General features: G+C 50.4%; 2 protein-coding genes across 2 annotated transcripts in view; one reads left to right on the top strand and one right to left on the bottom strand.

Moving 5' to 3' along the window:
• PITX3 (paired like homeodomain 3) overlaps nt 1-6,346 on the bottom strand; it is a 39,234-nt gene extending 32,888 nt beyond the window's left edge. Inside the window, exon 1 of the mRNA XM_024218721.3 lies at nt 6,150-6,346. The gene's annotated coding sequence lies outside the window, so the exon portion shown is untranslated. The remainder of the gene's footprint in view (nt 1-6,149) is intronic.
• A 13,241-nt stretch (nt 6,347-19,587) lies between these two features.
• Nucleotides 19,588-21,400, top strand: part of GBF1 (golgi brefeldin A resistant guanine nucleotide exchange factor 1) — a 191,172-nt gene continuing 189,359 nt past the window's right edge. The window contains exon 1 of the mRNA XM_029912871.1: nt 19,588-19,769. Within this exon, the coding sequence (XP_029768731.1) occupies nt 19,762-19,769 (8 nt within the window). The 5' untranslated portion in view covers nt 19,588-19,761. The remainder of the gene's footprint in view (nt 19,770-21,400) is intronic.

Genomic DNA, 21,400 nt, shown 5'->3' with positions numbered 1-21,400 from the left:
ATTAACTTTGATTCCAATTTGTAAACATGAAGCATAAGCAGATGAATGGAGTGCCAGAATGCTGCACAAAATTTCTGCTCCTGGTCCCCTCTCTGCACCGATTCCAAATAGGAGGCTCACTCCTGCCAGGTGCTGCGTACTCCCAGCGAGCTCAACAGATGTGCAGGGTGCTCAGTACCTTTTAGAACCAGGCCCCAAATAACTAACAGCATTTATCTTCCTCTTTAAAAAAGGGAGGAAATAATTGAGCCCCCACCCCCACCCAGTTACACTCCAGTTTTTTCTAGGCTACCTTATAGTTCAAGTCTCCTCTCGCATTCACGACCATTTCCCTAGACCAGGTCTGCAGAACCACCATAATGCCCCATTCCCGAACCAGGGCTCCAGCCCTCATTCACCTAGTCTAATAGGCCAGATTCACCTTTTGTGCTCATCTCCTGTCCCTGCAAGCCAGGGTTCACATTCTGGGTCACATCCTTTCTGTGGGAGTCAGGGCTTAGATCCCATATTCATCCCATCCTCTGGGCCAGATCTCCTATTTCTGGTTCCTCTCTCTTTCTTTTTGGCAGAGTCTCTGTACTCAGGTTCACCCCTCTATCATAAATTTTTGGGACGCTGTTCACAGACAGAGGAGCATTTCCTCATATTGTTTCTGATTGCACGCAGGGAATATTAGCTGATCCAGCTGCAATCCATTCAGAGCGTTTAGAGCTATTGATTACCTGCATTATCCTCTAGAGAAAGACTATATATTAAAGGAGCATTGTAACTATTTCTCTGCCAGAAGAAAAGATACTGGCTCTAAAGAGGAATACAACTCAGATATGAGAATTTAAATGGGCTCTGAATGAAGAATGTGGAGCGTCTGGACTGCATTTCCTCAACGGTCTCCTTTGTGAAAGGCAGGGGAAACTTATCTGGCTCAGACCCTCAAAGGTATTTAGGTGCCCAACTCTGCCCTGCTGTGAAGGCACCCAAATATCTTTGAGGATCTGGGCCCTTCTTTTTTAGGAGGGTTAGGGATGGCTCAGGCAATTGCAAATAGAAATCAGGGCCTTGTCACTTAGTCAAATTTACCCCACGTTCGACATATCCACAAGCTGTAACTATCTGACAGGGGTTTGGTGGCCTCAATACGTGGGGCCAGTTCCCAGCGGGTACGTGTCCAACACAACCACACGTCACCACCAGTTTATACCATTTGTCCCCCTTCTTAGCATATCACAGCGGACAGATGCCAAGGATTCAGCATGTTATGAAGGCACAACTCCCCTCTGCACCGTCAATGTGGGTCCTCCTGGTCATAGTGGAGGTTTGGCAGGACAGCGTGTAGATAAGTTGTTCTGGTGACTCCCCTCCCGCCAGCTGTACCTGTTCTGTGGATAAATAGATTTCAGTTGGCTAGCCACTCAGCCCAGCACTTTTCCCACACAGGGAGTGCTAAAGGAGCTGCAAGTGAGCATCACTAAGGGCATCTCTAGCACCCTCAGTACCAGCTACCCTCTGCCAGGAGAGGGTCTGGCTTCATCTCAGCAGCTGTCTCCTTTAATCTAGATCAGGGAATTTAATGAAGACACTGAAATCTTGACCTTCTCTGAGGGCATGGTCTACAGAGGAATGCACTACATGTTTCGGGATGATCCATACCAAAGGAACCTATGAGCTACCTCCTCCAAGAGATTAACAACAAAGCTATCCATTCCTCCCCATACACGGTGGGGTTTGGTCTTTGCACTGCTTTAGTGATGCCAGTTTAAGCTAAATTGGTAGAAGGCCTGCAAGGGGGTTTAACGGTACTGCCTTTTGGGGGGAGGTGCCAATGTGACACTGTGTATCTAAACCCATTTAGTTCGATTGTGCAACTTGGGTGTGGACAAGGCCTTTGGCAGATGGAGAACTAGGGTTTGTCTGCTCAAGTGGCCCCTGCTAAACTCAAATCCTTGAGCTTCAGCTGCATAAGCCTCATGTAATGTAACCTCTCTAGCTCTCCTCCAGCTAGATGTCTGGTCTGATATTTAGCTGTGAACAGAGGTATACTAACCAGAGTAGTGGTCTTGCAAGAGTTTGAGGTTATCCCTATGCACGCAAACCAATTACACCCACTGGGGGTTAGCTCTAGGCTTGCCCAAGAAAATCAAAAGCTGTGTTTAACAGTAACAAAGAGCTGGCTAGGAAGTGGTGGAATTTTCATGGTAACATTGTTGAAAATTTGAGAAAGGTCCCCAAACTGTAACCCCAAACTGTAACCCCAAACCTGTGAAAGTAGCTTCCCAGTGGCCCCGGCCTATGCTGGGGCCGGAGGCTAGAGAGAGGTGCAGACAGACAGATCCTCTGGCTAGGGGGCTGCAGGGAACAGCCCTAGGCAATAAAGCAAAGGCTGGTGGGACTGGGGCAGAACCTCAGTGCATCGGTACATGCAGGTGGGGTAAATTTCACCCCCTAGCTGCAGCTAGCTGGGCTTGTATTACTTGCTCCCCGCCAGCCGGATCAGGCCCATCCCTGATATTTCTGCCTCTATTCTCAGACTTCCCTTGGCCCAGGGTTTCACGGGGCAAACGCTGCTTCCAGCGACCGGCCCCGCTGACTTCCACCGCGGCCTAAGGGAGAATCCAGGCCGGGCTCGCTGCCTCCTAGCAGGCTGCCCCGGGGCGCGCTCTTCCCGCGGGGAGAAGCCGGCTGCAGGAGAGGTCCCGATCCAGCGGGCTGGAACCGGCTCGGCAGCACAGAGCGGGCGGCAGGTGGGTCCCTTACCAGCTGGAAGGGCTCAAGGTAAGTGGCTGCTTATAAAGAGGGAGTTTGCCGGGGAGGAGGGACGGCCCAGTTCCCCCGGCCGGGGCCGCGGGCAGCACAGGGCAGCTCTCGTGCATGCGGCCCCGCCCGAGGAAAGAGCCCGCGGCCAGAGGACGGGCTCTGGGCTGCAGCCAGGGGCCCGGCCAACCCTCCCTGCTGTCCCTGCGGGGCTCACCCCGTCTCGGGACTGCCTTAGACTGGGCCTGGCACTTTCCCTACGGCTAGAGCCCCGCGCTCCGCATCCTGCAGAGCCCTAGGGGCCCGGCCGCTCCACCTCAATCGGGAGCCACCCCCGCCTGCGGACCTGGACGCCGAACCCACCGGCCAGCTGGCTACTAGGTGCATCAAGCCGCCGAGCAATGGCTGGAGCCGGGTGGCCAGGACAGGCCGCAGCTCCGTTGCCACCAGAGCCTCGGCTCCTTTCAGTGGAGACTTGAATGAAGGAGCCGCAGCGCCCTGCCCCGGTTGGGACTGCTAGGAGGGGGCCTCCGGCCCCGGCCCCCCCACTGGGCTGCGTGCAGGGGAGTGGGGGGGCAGGCTGCATTCTCTGTAGGGCCGGATCAGGGTCCCACTAGTCTGCTCCTTCCTCACCCTGAACACCCTTCCCCTCCGCACCCCCAGCCAGAGGCAGGGCCTGGCCCGGGAAAGAACCACTGCTCTTCCCAGGCTCCTCCTGGCTTGAGGAGGCAGATGGGAAGGCGCTGGTACCTCCAGGGCCCTGAGGATGAGCCAGGTGCCCGAGACCGGGAGACCCACAGGCAGGGAGGGCGCCGTGGGGGCTGATCTGGAGGGCCCGGCCCTGGCGGAGGTCCGTGCTCCTTAGTGGTGCATGGGCTGTTTTATTCCCGCCGGCTGTTCGGCTCGGAGAAACGCTGGTTTCTGGGACCCCCGCGGAGTTGCAGAACAGGTCTGGGGGGCCGGGTTCCCCTTCTGCTCCGCTCGCCTCTTCTGCAGAGAAGGCGCACAGGGCTGGCGGGTGTGACACTGGGGAAGGCATCTGCAGCCCCCAATCCCCGTGAGCAAAGCTCCGAAACAGGACAGCGCTTCTCGCAGCCAGCCCCTGGGGACCCCGGTCCAGCAGCTGCAATGGAGGGAGAGCCCCCCTCCCCAGCGATGGGGTAGGGGGGCCTGACACTCTCTTAGAGGGTCACCCTAAAGGAACTATATACACAACTCTAGAAGGCCACCCACTAGAGTCACTCCGTACAATCGGATGCAAATATAGTATCTGCTTGTGATTTGGCCTGCTATAATCTGGCCCGGTGCAAATGCTTTTCTTCGCCGTGAAAGTGCTGGGCTAGCTCTGGGCATATACCTGCTCTGTTTGTGGGCATGAATCTAGAGAGAGAATTGCGAGGAACGGACGGGCTCGCGTGGGTGCGCTTCGAACTGGATAATAAACATTTAAAGCAGAGGCCACGCTGCAAGATTCTACCAAATATTCGTTGAATGGAAATTCACTTGGGTCTGGAAAAATTTCTATCGCTTTTGATTATTGCAAGTAGTCAATAGTGTACAGAGAAACACGCTATTTATTGCTATATTATATACATACTATGTCCCTGTCGTTAGACTAATATACACACAATTATTTACTGATTGTACACTATAATTCATACTATATTATACACTGTTTTCTTGTGATTAGTAGAATACAAACACCTAATACACAGGATTTAATTATTTTATACTAGAATTGATACTATATTATATACACACGATTTCCTTGTTAGTGGAATATAGACAACTAATATACACACAATATTTACTTATTATTTTATACTAGAATCGATATTTGTTCTGTATACACGCTATTTACTCATCTGTATTGTACAAAGTAAATCTAAACACTTTACTAAAATTAAATGATTGGTACTATATATAGTGTGTACATATACGTAATTTAGCACTAGTAAATCGTCCATATTTAGCGTAAAATTGTATACGATGTAAAATTTGATATATTACATAGCAATTTTACTCCTGTCCATTACAAATACTCCTCGTTGCTAATGCACACATTATAATACGGGGTTTTTTAAACGGAAGGTTCTTTAAGAGGTCTTTGGTGGCGATTTCAGTTCATGTCAAATCTTGATGTTTAAATGTGAGGCGAATGAAAACGTGGCGTGGGGAAATGTGTAATAATTGGATGTGGAGAAGGTGGACGCGCCGGGCGAGGAGTTGTTGTAGCCGCTGTTGTCGGTATCGAAATGCGCAGCGAAATAGGATTGAAATCCTGTTTCAGTGCCCGCATTTCGGCCGGGGAACGCAGGCCTTAGAACTCGCTCTTTACTTGGGACATTTTAATGTTAAAGGAAACCCTGCCGACCGCTGCTCGGGGCTGGATTCGTTCCCTGCTCTCTGGATTTTAGTTAAAGCAAGGGAGCGGTGGCAACTTCAGCTCAGTAGCCGGATTCCGCAGAAATAATGGGGGGGGGGGATGGAGGGGGGGTGACTGTGGCTAGGTATGCAAGGGTGCAGCACCCTGCGAGGGGGTGCAGGAGAACTGCCCAGCCCTCCCTCCCCTCGGAGCTGGGAACTGCAGGGAGGTCGCTTTGCTGTAAACAGGAGCTAGTTCGTTACATAAATATCATTTATCCAGCTGTCCAAAAGCCGTCGGGCTGCTTTCCTCTTCCCAGGCGGTGGCTCCCCGCCTCTGCTCCCCCAAACCCTCGCCCCTGGACTCTGCCACCAGCTGAGTTAGCAGCCCGGAATGGCATTATTTACAGCGAAACCCCAGCTAAGTTAAACAGCTCTGCCCCTCTCTCTCGGCTAAGTGGAAAATGACTAAGTTTAGAAACGGCGGCCGGGTGTCCCGAGCTAGTGCCCTAGGAAGTAAAGCCTGGCTGGACTGGAGGCGATCTAGGCTGTAGAAACGGAGCAACATAAATAGACCAAAATAGTCTAGACCTTCGGAGTAGGGTCGCTTGGCTTAGCCCAGCTTCCCGCAGGCCTCCATGCTGAAGGCGCTGCGCCCTGCTACCAGCCCGGCTAAGAAAGCCCGGTGAATAGCATGCCCGTCTGTTTTCCAAAACCGGATTTTCAGGGCCCGATCCTGCCTTTTCCTGCTGACCCACGTAAGTGTCCCCACCACAGGGGAGGCCGCGGGGGAGTTAGGGGTGCAGAAGGACTGCGCCCGTGGCAGAGCTGGCTACCTGGCAGTGCCATGGGACGCGAAGGACGGACAGACACCTCTCCGTTAATCCGTTCCCGTGGGTGCTCTTTCTGCGGGACGCGAGGGCAGCTTTGCAGAAGTTGCAGGGAGCTGACGCCTGAGTTTTAACGGGGAAAACGGGCCTGAAGAGCTGCATGCCGCAGCAAGGCGTCGCGGCGATAAGTGGCGGGGGAGCACTTACAGCGGTTCCAGATGCTGGTGCTGCCGGGTGGCCTTAATCCTGGGTAAAGGAGGGAAGTTTGCCCCCGCCCCAGCGCCCGGGCTCCTCCGCGCCTGTCAGACGGTAAGTCCCCCTGGCTTGCTGCTGGGCACTCTGCGCTCTGTTAGCCTGTGACTCATGGAGAGAGGCGAGGAGGAGGCGGATTCCTGTCGACTGACTCCCATTCACTGTGGCCATTCACTTTATGGAAGGCAGCAGGCGCCCCCAGCCAGCTGCTCCCCGGCTCTGCGCGCTCAGCCCGCCCTATTTCCAGCTGCGCGCCCCAGCCCAGGCACCGGCCCTGTCCAGCTGTGAACCCTCAGACACCGCCCCCATCAGCAGGGACCCAATCACAGGCCGCTGATTTGCATCCAGACGTCCGCCCATCTAATTGCCCGCTGGGGTGGTTAGGCTCCGCCCCGTCTCCCTCTATCCCCGCCCACAAGAGCTGCGCGAAGTGAGTGGTAGAGGAGTTGCTGCGCAGGCTTCGGGATGCAGAGCTCGGGAGCCGGCGGATTACCCAGGCCTCAGCTGGCTGGTCCCCGCCTCTTAGCCCCCCATTCAAGGCCTGTTCCTTCCTCTCGTTCCCAAACCTTCAGCTGCTCCCACCCAGTGGGCATAGGGCTTCCACCACGTGCCCGAATGCAGAGGCTTCCCTCCAGTTGTACTGCCCCTGGGGAAGGCGAGAATGGTCAACCAGCTGATTTTGCAGAGATGCCGGCGTCTTTTATCCTGTTGGAGACCTGCATGGGGATAAGGTCTTTGGGAATATTAGATACCGTGGCAATGGTGTTTTTTATAAACACCATAGAAAGACAGGACGGATTGTATTCCTTGGGTTCAAATATAAATCTCAGCTTACTTTGTAAGAAATGTAGGAAATAAGTCTCCTTCTCAGCCATAGTTTGATCCCGTTAACTGCTCTGCTGCACCATCCAATTTATAATGATTTCTTTCTATAGTTTAGCATTTAAAGTTTGGTTTCTCTAAAATCCTTCTTAGAGGCTTGCTCATTTCAATAAGATTTTGCAAAGTATTTTGAGATCTAGGAGGGAAAGCTCCTCTACTTTTGCAGCTGTATTGTGCATTTTCCCTGCTTCACAGATGGAGCCACCACACCACGGTTGTTTAGGGAAAACGTAACATATCAAACAAGTGGTTGATCATACTGGTGGAATGCTTGTAATAAAGGGCCAAAGTGGAAGTCAACATAGTAATAACTTGCACTGTCAATATATGGCATTTTCTCCAAAGCTAGGGTGACTAACCCTAGAATATATGTGATATTTTCTAATTCAGTTACATTCTGCCAGCCTAATTAACCCTGGCAGTTTTACAGTCTAGTTCTTCTTCTATTGAAGTAAACTGCAAAACTTCCATTCTCTGCATGGTGGTGCAGGACCCTGGCCCTTAGCTGAATGCGTGTTGTCTTCATGTCCTGTCCTGATGTCTTTGTACAGTGTTAAGCCCCAATTCTGCAAATACTTGCACACATCTGGTGCTTAATTTTAGGCACATGAATAGTGCCATGGACTTAATTGGGACTCGCAAATGCACAGACTAAGCATGTGTGCAAGTGTGTGCAGGACTGGCATTTTAGCTGGCATGTTCCAACCTAGGGTGTCTCCCCTTTCCTGCAGACTACTGCATGGAAGGGGTTTACCAGTGGAAGGTGTTTCTGGCACTGGATGGGGGAATACCTATTTCTGTATTCAGCATTTCTTGAGGTCACTTCCATGTCAGCCTTTCCTGAGATTTATGATGCTAAAGGTCACCCTCTAGCTCTCACCCTGATATGTTTTAGAGATTAGGAAGTAATGTTGTGGGGAGTAAATTTAACTCTCTGTGATTTACGAGCTGTATTTAGAGAGCCTGTTAAATGCATAACATGACATATGGATATGTATGGAAAGATGAATGTGCCAAAAGCAGGCATATTACAACAAGCAGGTTATAAGGATTTAGGCTTTATGGATTAAGTTCAATAATATGAACACACATGTTTATCCAACACACAGTGCTGGATAGTAAAAAATTAATTTCTTATCACAATATTGACTATCACTGAAAGCTGCTGCATTTTTTCTTTCTTCTTAAAATGCAATAATTTGAATTTTTTTGGCAAGTGTTTTTGGCATGTTATTACCACTATGTGACCAGACTTGGGGCCACATTCATTCTGAAGTCAGTAGTCATAACAGAGATGAATTTGGTTTAGCTCTACATTTTATAAAACCTGATCCACAGGGAAAATCCTGCACTGGCAGAGGGACTGACTAGATTTAGTAGATCTCTTCCACCTAACATCTGATTGCATATAATTCAGTGAAAACATATTTGCTCTTTGGACAGAGGTTGTTTTGTGACTCAACCTTCTTCTGGATTCCGAAGATGCCAGCTGGCAGGTGTACAAACTATATGATGCTCAGGTACTGTTGTGCTGAACGTGATATAAATGTGTAGACATAAATGCTCCTTTGGAGACATGTTTTGGTTTATCTGATTTAGGAAAGGATTTGTCTGTCATGCGATTCAGCTAGCAGAGCTTGGATCTCATCTTTCTCTTTTAGTTCTTGACGGGTCAAATCTTGAAGTCCTTTCTTACTTGGGCAAAATGTTTATAGCCCTCCATGGGACCTTTGCCTGTGCAAAGACTACAGGATTTGGTTCAACGTTTTTGCCCTCTGTAGAATTCCAAATGAGAACGTCGAGGGACAGGGTAGCAAACTGAACCTAGTCTTTCCCCTCACAAAGAGCAATCCTTTTTTTATTGGGAGAGGGATAGCTCAGTGGTTTGAACATTGACCTGCTAAGCCCAGGGTTGTGAGCTCAATCCTTGAGGGGGGCCACTTAGGGATCTGGGGCAAAACTAGTACTTGGTCCTGCCAGTGAAGGCAGAGGGCTGAACTCAATGACCTTTTGGGGTCCCTTCCAGTTCTATGAGATAGGTATATTTCCATATATTTTAGAGAGGTGTGGTGGCTGAGTGGTTAAGGGGCTCTACTACAATCCTGTAGGTTATGAGTTTGGGGGAGGGATAGCTCAGTGGTTTGAGCATTGGCCTGCTAAACCCAGGGTTGTGAGTTCAGTCCTTGAGGAGGCCACTTAGGGATCTGGGGCAAAAATCAGTACTTGGTCCTGCTAGTGAAGGCAGGGGGCTAGACTCAATAACCTTTCAGGGTCCCTTCCAGTTCTAGGAGGTATATTTATATAGACTTGTCTCAGTCATGGGATGGGCAAGTGTAGTTCCATTATCACAGTATTGGAGATAGTGCAGCATCAGTTATACAAATGTCCTGTGGCAACTGAAATTTGAACATAAGGTTTTGAGTTGGAGGGAACACCCTGGAAATGACCATGGTTTGGATAACTGATGCATTGCACATCCCCTCCTCTTGGGGATCTGTTTTCTGTACTGGTGCAAGGAGATGGGCTAGATCAGGGTCTCATGTGGGGTAGACCACATTCTTAGTGGAGACTGTCTTGTGTGTGCCTCTTCACAATCACAGTCACTATTTCTAACTGTGTAACATCTCTGAACCAGCTACAGTACCTGCTTATATTGAAAAGTAATAAGGAAACAAAATTATTTTTCATCTGTTTAATTTTAGCTGCTGGAAACAAGAACCAGCACCATGTTAACGGCTAGTTAATAGCAGGTGTCCCATGGACCATAATTTTGGAACTGCTGGACTAGATGATCCTGACCTGAGCTAGGAAATCTTTAACTGGGCCAAATTCCCAGTTACTGCAGGGCTCACCTCTAATAGTCTCTCTGGGATTTATCATGGTCTGTTTTTAGCCATTGATTTGAAAATATCCTGTAGTAGCAGCTGTTGCTGCTTTGAGCCAAGACTTCTTAGCTATCATCTTGTCTTCCTACAGTTCACTGCCAGAGAGGAAGACCAGGGATTCACCTGAGATCAGGAGACAGATGCTATTACTTTACACAAACACAGTAAGAACAAAAGCAAACTAAAACCACAGTGGAAGTAGCTCCCTTCTCAGCAGAGAGATTAAATGCACAGAGAACAAAGGGAAGGAAGTGATTCTGGACCTAAACAAAACTTCTTTTCCCCCAAGTGTGATCACTTTTTTATTGAATAGTAACTGCCCCTGAAAAGGTGAGTGCGTCATTCTTACTACAGCATCCCTCTTACTGTACCCAAATAAGACTCTGGGATGGAGGAAAAGCCTGGAAGGAAGCCCTTGGGGCTCAACAGACAGGCTACCATCATATTCAATAATTGAACATTCACATATTTCAGAAATAGGCTTCAGATGTTGCTTGCTCTCCTCCTTAGAATAAGGTTGTGTGGATTCAGTTCATTTCTAGATGCTACAAGGGTTGGTGCTGTATGAGTACCTTGGATAGAAGTCTGTCTTGCTGCCTTCTTGCTAGCTACCTCTTGACACCTTAGGAAAGTGTGTGACTTTCCCTTGGGGATATCTTAACAATTTTCAAGGGAAGGTTACGGCTTCAAGTTCAAGATATCCCAAACTATACCATGTCATAGTGTTTCTGTGGCACGTGTCCATGAGCCCAATACTTCACTTTCTTGAGGAGACTGCACCTTTCATTGATTCTGTGTAGCTAGTGTTTATTGAGGAATGGCTTTTCTGGGCACAGTGTTTCCAGTGATAGCCGCATGATGAAGTTGCTGCTCATATCACTTCCTTATTGCATGTAGTATATTGCATCGAGGACAGCTATCTTCCTTGTAGCTTGGGAACGTGTGCACACTTCTCACAGGCTACAGCCTGAACATGTTGTATAGTGTCCATTGGTTCCCTGAACTAAGACATTGTCCGGTGTTAGTCCTCCTTTGGAGAGAAAAGGAGTGATTCCCCCTTGGTGTCAATTCAGATTAGAATTGCTAAAAAGTGAAACCTAACTAAATGACTATACATATAGTGTATACTGTAGTCTATAGTCTGTACTACACACAATTCAAACCCTCCATCTGGTTAGTCATCATGGTCCTCTCCACTGCTCTTCTGACAAAGATCTGTGCATAGCTCATCCTGAATGGCAAAATAAAGTGGCAGCTCTAAATAGTGTCCTGTTGAGTCATGTCTTGACCATGTGTAAATGTCTATTAGCAGGGCTGGCTCTTCCATACAAGCAGTATAGCAGCCAACTGAGGCAGCAGAATATTCAGTAACTCTTTGTATGGGTGACTGTGGGCTGGCAGGGGTGGGCATTTGCTTGTTTGCCAAGGGTAATGGAACTTGCAAAGCTGGTTCTGTCCAGCAATGCAGGCTGCAATAACAGAGATGGCTGGCTGCAAATTTTGGGTCTAGTAAACATTGCTAACAAATTCATGGAGGAGGCCTATATTGATTTGGAGCAGGGTGAAGTAAGCAAGAGAGCAGGGCAGGGGGCACACTTGGTCCAAATGAGGGCCACTATGGTAGCTGTCAGTCATTTAACAGTAGAGATGTGCCCTATGGAGACAGCCTGGAATTCTCCAGCTTGATCAAAGCAGAGGCCTGGCAGTTTGGAGCATACAGTGTCCATAGACTGCACCTCCATACTGAAGAGCAGCGATGGTGGGCTGCTTTGTAGAATCACATGGCCTACCTCTCCTGAAGCTCTTCATGGAGTCAGTGTGATGGATCAGCAGTTCAGCTGTCTAAGGTGAGATCAGGTCCAGGGGCAATGACTGAATTAATTAGATTGCTGGGCAAGATCTAGGCTTGCTATCTTCAGTGAGTTTGCTGTCCCTGGGGCTGACTTTCTATAAGCTTCTTGTTGGTTTAAGGAGAACATACAGCACAGAAGTTATTCAGAGGCAGCATCATTGTTCTGGGAGTAGAACCCAGATGTGGTGGTAATAGGAGTCAGAAGCATTCATGCATATTCTTATCCTCTTTGCCTTGATTTAATAACACTGCTTTATAAGAACCAAGTGTAATACCTTTAAAATTCAAGGGACACCCTTAAAACAATGGGCCTGTCCATGGCTGTGTGTTGCTCTTACATCTGCAAATTCTTTGGTCTGAGGGAGCAGTGCCACGTGCATGCTCACAGGTTTGAGTAGAGTGATACAGTGTCATGTCAGTGTTCCTTGGTCCAGGCAGGGCAGTACCAGGTTATTGTTACTGTGCTCACTTGGTCGTGGTAGCGTGGTGCTGATCTGATCTGAAGAACTTGCCTGTCCAGATACTGTGTTACCGTATCATCATGATGTCAGATCAGGAGAGTGCAATGCTTGGGTTGCATCTGAAGGCTCTTCAGTGTGGGTAATGCAGTGCTGTATTGTGTGTGAACTTTCTTTTAGACAGACAGTTGTGGTGCCTTTTCATATTAATGTTTTTGTCTCCCAACAATGCAAAACACGTTGCAATGTTTGCTCTTTATCAACACATTGAGATGCATTTGAGTGCATGTGGAAGGTTCCTGGCTGGCTCAGTTTCAGGTTCCATGACAAGCTTCTATAAATAACAGCTTTGCACCTTACAGGACAGAGTATCATATGCACCTGAACTCTGCTCCTTCCATCTCCAAGAGTGAGGGGATATCAGGGATTTCCAGGCCCTAACCCCATGATCCTGGAAGCTCGAGCTAGCTTTTACTGTTTGGAAACTTCTAGCCAGACTGCAGACTCAAGTTCAGCATGCTCCAGCCACACTCCTACCATGCCCCCATCACTGGGGTTGGATAGCACCAGGAGTGGGTGGCACAAAGCTGGCCAAGCTGACTGTGTCAGCTGGGAATTCACATATGGCTGGGGGAAATCCACCGCCACCTCACTGAAACATCTTTCTGTCCCCTTTATGCTGCTGGAGCAGTGCCAAAGGGAAGGAGCCAAGGGCCAGCATTTGACCCTCTGTCTTGAGAACTCGACTCATTACCTAACCTTTGCAACCCCTCTGCAGTAGGTCAGTATTCTAATGCCTGTTTTACAATGAGGAAATTGAGGCACAGAGAAGTTATGTGACTTGCCTAAGGCCGCAGAAAGAACCGGGTTCAGTGTTAGGAGTCCCTGGTCTATGCTCAGGTCACTAGCAAATACTGTTTCTTATTCCACCCTTCTTGGTTGGAACACTGACGTTCTTGCTGGTGGCAATTACCACTGATGGCCTGAAACTTGTAGCTCTGCAAGTTTCTAAATATTCTCATTGCCGTCCATGTTGAGGCGGTGTACAGAAGGCAAGAATGGGGAGGCCAAAATTGAACTACTCACAAAAGAATCCATGTCCACTTTAGGAAGACCTCCAAACTCACACCAGCCAGCAGACTGCCTAGTGCTCTTATTGTTCTAGAAGGCAGACAGACTTCCTGCCTTTTCCTTAAGCATAAAGTCAGGGGTGGAGCCACTTAACTCAGTCCATAAGAGCGTTACCTCAGAACCTTGAGGCAAAGCAACCAAATTTAGAGGCAGAAAACTAAAATCTCTAGGGCATAGGTCAGACTAGCAACCTGTAACGAACAGCATAATTTCTAGTCCCCACCCTGCTCAGTTTCCATTTCCAGTTTCTATAGACCCTGCCCCAGCACGGGGTAGGTCTTCGTGATAGATGCCAGAATGTTTTGTCCGTAAGCTCTGGACTGTCCCTTAAATGGGTGGTACACCCCTGGAAATGCAGGTTCCCTGGTCAGGGGGTGCCAGAACTGGAGTGTTCTTAAAAGTAGGGTAATTGTGTCCTAAGTACATTTTCAATGGATCTGAAGTTCTCCCTCTGATTCTCAGGCAGGCAATACTCAGGAGGTTTTATGAGGGTTGATGCATTTGGGCTTAGAAGGAAATGGTGACCCAGTCCCCGTGCCCCTGCTGATTAAGTCATGGGAGGGTATTGCAGTCAGCCTTGGTGGAGGTCACTCCCTGGAGAGAAGAAACATTTTGCTTTGGTCACCTAATAGAGAGAAGTTTTAGCAACCTTTGGATCAGGGCCCAGCTAACTAGGGAAGGCCTATGCTTCAGAGTCTTCTCCAAAAACTTTTTCTTCATCAAAAATATGGCTAGGCAGGTAGAATTGTGATTACTGCTTCTGACTGGCTAAATGTTGCACATCCTGTTTCCCCCATCCCCAGCCTGCTTATTAGTCTGATCCACCTGTTGTCTTGGCTTAAACTGTAAGATCTCTGGAGCAGGGCACAACGCCTAGCAAAACAGAGCCCCAATCTAGCTGGCCCGTAGCCACCACTGCAATATTGCAAATGCTTCATAATCCCCTCTCCCCCAAAGTTGAATTATATGAAAAATAGTGATTATAAAGCAGTGTGTCTGAATGTCAAATTACTGTCAGTGATACACTGTGCATTCAAAAACATTTTTATTGCAGTAGTTCTTAGGAGCCCTAGTCCTGGACCAGGCGTTGATTATGCTAGACACTGTACACACAGAATAAAGATTGCCCATGCCCAAAGGGTATACAATCTAAGTACATTGTTAAATTCAGCGTGGCCCAGCCCTTTGCTCCCAGGCAGGCTGGGAGGAGTGTGCTGCAGAGGTAGCCCACAGCTCCTCTGGCCAACTCAGGAACTGCACCAACAGTTCTGGAGGCAGGAATCCTTGAGAAGGTAGGTGCAATGTGGTGGAAGTAAAGCTGGCATGGAGAATGGGGGAGTTATGTATATTTGTTATAGATATCTTATTCCCCTCAGGTTATCTCTTTGATATTAACCTGCCTGACTGCTGGGAGTTAGATCAATAGGGATTGTTAAAGGAACTAAGCAGGAAGTGATTGTGTGATTAAAGGGTGGGAAAACAGGCCTTATAGTGACAGACTCAAGGAGTTCCATCTATTTAGCTCAAAGAAAAGGGTGAAAGGTGACTTGGTTACACGTACGCAGGGAACAACAAAATGATAATGGGCTCTTCAATTTAGCATACAAAGATATAACAAAATCCAATGGCTGGAAGATGAAGCTAGACAAATTCACACTAGAAATAAGGCATAATTTTTTTTACCAGTGAGGATAATTAACCATTGGAACAATCATAGAATCATAGACTTTAAGGTCAGAAGGGACCATTATGATCATCTAGATCAGGGGTTGGCAACCTATGGCACGTGTGCCAAAGATGGCACGTGAGCTGATTTTTAATGGCATGCTGCTGCCTGCCCGAGTCCCGAGGACACACTGCCCCAGAAAGGAGCCGCCTCAGCGGCCTGCCCGTGGGCTCCCGCGTCCCCTCACCCGGCGAGGAGCCCTGCCTGGGGGCGCGGAGGGGGCCCGCTCACCTGGGCCGCTTTGGTGTAGCTGGCCATGGTGGATTGGTGGCGCGCCGGGGGAGCGGGTTCACTGCCGGACCCGGTCCCGACTCCTGGCGGCAGTAAGCAGGGGCAGTGGAGGCGGGAGAGGCCGGGGGTGGCAGCAGCGCTGGCTGCTGAGCATCCCCATGAGGAGGCGCCCGGCCGCGGCCATGGATCGGTACTTGCTGGGAGGAGCGGAGAGCCCCGCGGCCCGGCGGCGCTGAGTGCACAGCAGGTGTGGGCGAGAGGGAATCGGTGGTGGCCAGAGAGCCCTGGGGCGAGGAGCTCGCATACCGCGGGGTCATGCGCCGCCCGGAGCGGCTCCTCCAGACACAGCCAGAGGGGACTCTCTTGCCGGGGAGAGCTAGTTGCGCTCGTGCGGTGTGCCACGGGGCCCCGAGTGGGTGAGCCAGCTGGGGGCTGCAGGAGTGAGGGGAGCCCTCTGCCCTGACCCCCCCCACACACCCAGCCCTCTGTCCTGAGCCCTGCCCCCCTCACACACACCTAGCCCTCTGCCCTGACCCCCCCCACATACACACCCAGGCCCCTGCCCTGACCCCCCCACACACACACCCAGCCCTCTGCCCTGTGCCCTGTCCCCCCCCACACACACTCACCCCTCTGTCCTCTGCCCTGCCCCCCCCCCCCCCCCTGACCCCAGCCCTGACTCTGGCACCCCCACACATACCCAGCCCCCCCCGCCCTGACACCTGCACCCCCTCTCATGCCCCCAGCCCTCTGCTCTGACCCTTGCACCCCCCCACATACCCAGCGCTCCCACACCCTATGCACCCCCCACATCCCCACCCCCACCCTGAGCACCAAACAGGAGCTCCTGCACCCCTCGCACATTCCCACCTGCACCCCTCGCACCAAATGGGAGCTGCCCAGGTAAGTGCCCCACACCCAAATCTCCTGCCCCAACTCTGAGCCCCCACCCTCATTTTAGCTCCTGGCCAGACCCTTCACCCCCAGCCCTGTGCACTCCCACCCTCAGCTCAGTGCAGAGAGAGGAAGAGAATGGGCCAGAACCAGGCAGAAGGTAGGTACCCACTGTATATGGGCAGGACCGGGACCCCAGACCGGCAGCGAGCTGAGCAGGTCCGGCAGTCGGGATCCCAGCTGGCAGGAGCCGGCGGATGGAACCCTTGAGCGGCAGTGGGCTGTGGGGTCCCGGCCACCGGCCCCGCACAGTCCGCTGCCGGTCTGGGGTTCTGGCTGCCAGACCCTTGCCAGCTGGGGTCCTGGCCGCAGGCCCCGCTCAGCCCGCTGCCGGCCTAGGTGAACAGAACCCCAGACCAGCAGCGGGCTGAGCGGGCTGGCGGCGTAAGATCAACATTTTAATTTAATTTTAAATGAAGCTTCTTAAACGTTTTGAAAACCTTGTTTATTTTACAATACAACAATAGTTTAGTTATATCATATATAGACTTATAGAGAGAGACCTTCTAAAAAACATTAAAATGTATTACCGGCACGCGAAACCTTAAATCAGAGTGAATAAATGAAGACTCGGCACGCCACTTCTGAAAAGTTGCCGACCCCTGATCTAGATTCTAGTCTGACCTCCTGCACAATGCAGGCCACAGAATCTCACCCACCCACTCCTGTATCAAACCTATGTCTGAGCTATTGAAGTCCTCAAATCATGGTTTAAAGATTTCAAGGTGCAGAGAATCTTCCAGCAAGTGACCCATGCCCCACACTGCAGAGGAAGGCAAAAAAAACCCAGGGCCTCTCCCAATCTGCCCTGGAGGGAAATTCCTTCCTGACCCCAAATATGGCGATCAGCTAAACCCTGAGCATGTGGGCAAGACTCACCAGCCAGACACCCAGGAAAGAATTCTCTGTAGTAACTCAGATCCCTCCCCATCTAACATCCCATTGCAAGCCATTGGGCATATTTACCGCTAATATAAAAGACCAATTAATTGCCAAAATTAGGCTATCCCATCATACCATCCCCTCCATAAACTTATCAAGCTTAGTCTTGAAGCCAGATATATCTTTTGCCCCCACTACTCCCCTTGGAAGGCTGTTCCAGAACTTCACTCCTCTGATTGTTAGAAACCTTCCTCTAAGGGTTGTGGTGGCAATACAATCACTGACAATTTGTAATCAAGATTGAGTGTTTTTCTAAAAGATCTGTTCTAGGAATTATTGTGGGGCAGTTCTCCGGCCTGTGTTATGCAAGAGGTGAGATTAGATGGCCACAGTGGTCCCTTCTGGCCTTAGAATGTATGAACCTATGAAAGGTAAAACAATGACATAGATAAGAGTCCTGGAGGAAACAATAGAAATTGTGTTTATTGGGGAAAACCCCCTATCTGTCCCCAGCCAGGCTACAATGGATTACTCTTCCCAAGGCTAAAAGCTGAGATTAAAGGGGCTTCTAAACCTCAAAGACCCTAGAAAGGGAGCGGAGTTGGGTGGGAGAGGCTAAGAGAAGCACCCAGAATGTCAGTGAAAAGCTGACAGGCTGGCAAACACACAGAGCTAGAAACTGCAGCAAGGGTAGTTGCTCCCTGCCAGAGATGGAGTTAGCGGGGCTGAGAGGAATTTACAAAGATGTAAGTAATATGCAGGGAGGTTGGCCTTTTGTTATTTTTACATTTTGCTCTTTGTACATTTGAGGAATGAATAAATAATGCGTTGGTTGATTTGAAGATGCTGTTTCTGTGTCACTGCAAACTTATGTTGTCATAAGCTCCCAAAGAGAACCTTACAGTTGCCAAAAGCGCACTGCGCCAGCGTAGCTAACATGGTTTGGAACCGGGGGGCTGCAGCTCAGAGAGCCAGTCTGAATGACTGGACCATGTTTTTGGACCCAGAGTGAGGTACAGGAAGACAAGCAGGCTTTGCACCTTGGGTCTGAACTTGAGAGGGGCTACAACTCTGCCTAAGGCATAATTTACCCTGAAGCTGTGACAGCCAGATGTTACGGAGAGGTGCTGCTGGGTCCCACCCCACCTCTCCAGGCAGGCTACCAGTCCTAAATTGGGTTTTTAAATACTTCTCCATCCTGCCTCCCATTGGCAGGGGAAGCAAAACTACTGCCTCCTTATCACTGCAACCAGCAGCAGACTCTGCTCTGTCTCTGCCCCTTCACCGTAGAAAAGGTTGGGGGAGAGAGGAGGCACCAAGAAACAACCATCTTTCCTTGGTCAAGGCTAGGGTTGTTGGAAGCAGGAATGGGTAGGGATGGGGACTGGAAAGAGTCAGAATGTCAGGACCGTGGGGATGACGAGCTGGGGGAGCTTAAAGATTGTGAGGTTCCTGAGAGGCTGAAGAGCTATGAGGTGCTCTTTGGGGAGTGGGGGCAGAAGGACAGAGGAGAGACTTTAAAAGGAAACGGAAGCTTAATTAGCTATGGGTCTGACAACAAAGGACCTTGGAGGCCTGAAGCCAGCATAGCTGTCTCCAGATGACGTAGAACAAAGGGTAGGATGAAGTAGTGAATGCTGGAAACTGCTACTCATGGGAGTTTTGTATCCCCTGGATGCTCCAAGTGAGAGCAGGACCCTAGCGTGCTAGGTGCTGTATGGTCCCACTGGGATGGTCCCTGCCCCGAAGTGGCTACAATCTAAACAGCCAGCCCAAGGGGTGGGCGAGGCTGTGGGCAGCGAGAAGCAACCCATCCAGCAGGCAGTGCCAGGGGCAGACCCCAGCTCTCCTCGCCCCACTCCAAGGGCTCTGGCTGGCGGCGCGCGGGGTATGATGGCAGCTAAGCCTGCATCGCCCCTGGGCTCAGGCTGGGAGCCACGCTCGCTGCGCAGCGCTGGCTGGTAGCTCCACCCCCGGGAGACCTGGCACCTTTTACACGCGCTGTCCTGCGAAATTGTTCCCTGCCTAGTCGTTTCCTGTGGCACTCGGTGTACCCACAATGCATCGTACAGGACACTGCTGCAGATCTACCGCACTTGATTCACCCTCCTTTATTGTCCCGCCTTCCCAAGCACAGTCTGTTCTCGCTACTGGGAACTCTATTGCCAACTCTATTTACCTTTATGTGATTGGTTCTCTTCCCTATGTCACTGGGGGCGTTGGCCTGCTGGACTTTGGATCCCGCCTCCTCGCTCAATGAGTTGTTATTATTGGGTAACTCTGTGACTGCCACGCCAGGTTAACATTCTGGTTGGCCAACGAGCTTGGTCGTCGGAGCAGTAACCAGGCAGCAGGTTAGATTGAGTGCGTTTCCACGTCAGTGAGAGCAGAGCGCAGCCGGTCCCTCTTGCTTGTCCCCCACTGGCCTTTGCTCTGTCTCGGCCCCGCGCGCAGCCCTCGGCCGGCCGGAATCGCTGCTCCGCGGTCGCCTCCCTCGCAGCGCCGCGCGCCGGCTCGATATGTGAAGCAGCCGCCGGTCCGCTAGCAACAGGCGCCGCCATTTTGGATGCGGGGGTCAGTAGTGACGGGTGGCGAGCCCCTATCGCGATATTGACGCGGCGCGGAGATCCCGCGGGTGGGGAGTCGGGGCCGGGGGAGCCCCGACAGCGCGGGCGGGGGCAGGCTGTGGGCTGTCCCGGTGAGCAGCGGTGTGCGGACGTGCCGGGGACGGAACTGGGAGCTCCCGGGGCGAGGCGGCGGGTTGGGCCCTAGGTCGGTGGCGGCGGGGTGAGCTGCGAGGGCCCCGGTTTTGGGTGTATGCTGGGCAGGGGGCAGGGTGTCGGGCCTAGCCATGGGGGGTGGGTGGGTGGCGGTGTGTCCTGCACAGGGTGCTGGTGGAGTGGGGTTCGGCCCAGCCATGGGTGGGTGACGGTGTGTCCTGGGCAAGGTGCAGGCGGAGGGGAGCTCGGCCCAACCCTGTGTGTGTATGTGGTGTTGGTGTATCCTGGCCCAGCCCCAGCCGATGGAGGGTTGGAGATGGGAACATGTTGCCACAATTTCCTGCCGTGATATTTATCCCATTTTAGGCCTGATTTCCTTCTCCTCCTCCCCCCTCTCGCCCCCCCCCCCCAGGCTTCATCTTTCTCTTGTGTGAACCTCCCTGGCTACAAGGAGATAGAGACATATGTATTTGCCAAGTGCTTTTCCTCTGAATGTGTCAAGAAATAACTGTGGGGTTAGGGTCAGTTTTGCCTTGGATTAAATTCATTCAAAGGTAAACACAGATTACTCAAATCTGGCCAAAGTAATATAAACCAGCCCTGTACACTGATTGGTTCTCTGCATATGGGATCCCCTGAAGGGGACAGACCTGGAGTCACTGGTCAGGTGTGTGATAATGTCTGCCCATGTTGTAGCAGCACTTCTAAGAAAGCTGATTGGAATTGTTCAGTGGGGAGAGAATAAAATACGATAATGTGGCCCACTCCTAGCTGGAGGACAGTCTAGTTCTAGTCACCTCCCCCTAATTTAGGTGGAGCACAGATTAAAAAGGTTGAGCTAAGAGCAGTATGGTCAATCAGCAGGATGGTGGTATATACACATGACTAAACTCTAGGATTATTTAGGCTGGAAAGAGTTGGAGGGGACTTTCGTGAAGTGAGCAGTTATGAATAATTCACTGAGTATAGGTAATTTAAAAAAAGTGAAAGTGAAGACTACTTTACACAACATATAGATAACCTTTTTAATTGCTGGAGGAGGAAGGATCAAAGACAGTGGCCTTATTAAATGGACAGTATCAACACAAGACTTTTTGAACTGTAAAAGCTAAGACAGTTTAATCAGTCGTAAGTAGAGAAAAAGCATTCACCCTACTATTTATGCTGTTTAATTTTTATTTTTCACTCTTTTTTGATAGTTAAAAGATGGTATTCTGTTTCACTTCTTGGTTCCCATATGCTAGCTCAGTGCTGTTGTATTTAGGCTTACAACAGCACTGCAGAGGAGTTATACCACTCTTGCCTCTCCCTTATACCAAGTAGTATGTTACAACTACTTTTGAGAGCACTCTAAACTGTCTCATCAAGTATAAATGCCACAATAAATAAATGAAGATATTCCATCTCCTAGAACGGACCTTGAAAGGTCATCAAGTCCAGTCCCCTGCCTTCACTAGCAGGACCAAGTACTGCTTTTGCCCCAGA

Source organism: Terrapene carolina, unplaced genomic scaffold, assembly GCF_002925995.2.
Source record: "Terrapene carolina triunguis isolate 2854851 unplaced genomic scaffold, T_m_triunguis-2.0 Scaffold310, whole genome shotgun sequence".
Taxonomy (NCBI): Eukaryota; Metazoa; Chordata; order Testudines; family Emydidae; genus Terrapene; species Terrapene triunguis.
The sequence above is the reverse complement of the archived record's forward strand: the minus strand, read 5'-3'. Positions and strand labels throughout refer to the sequence as shown.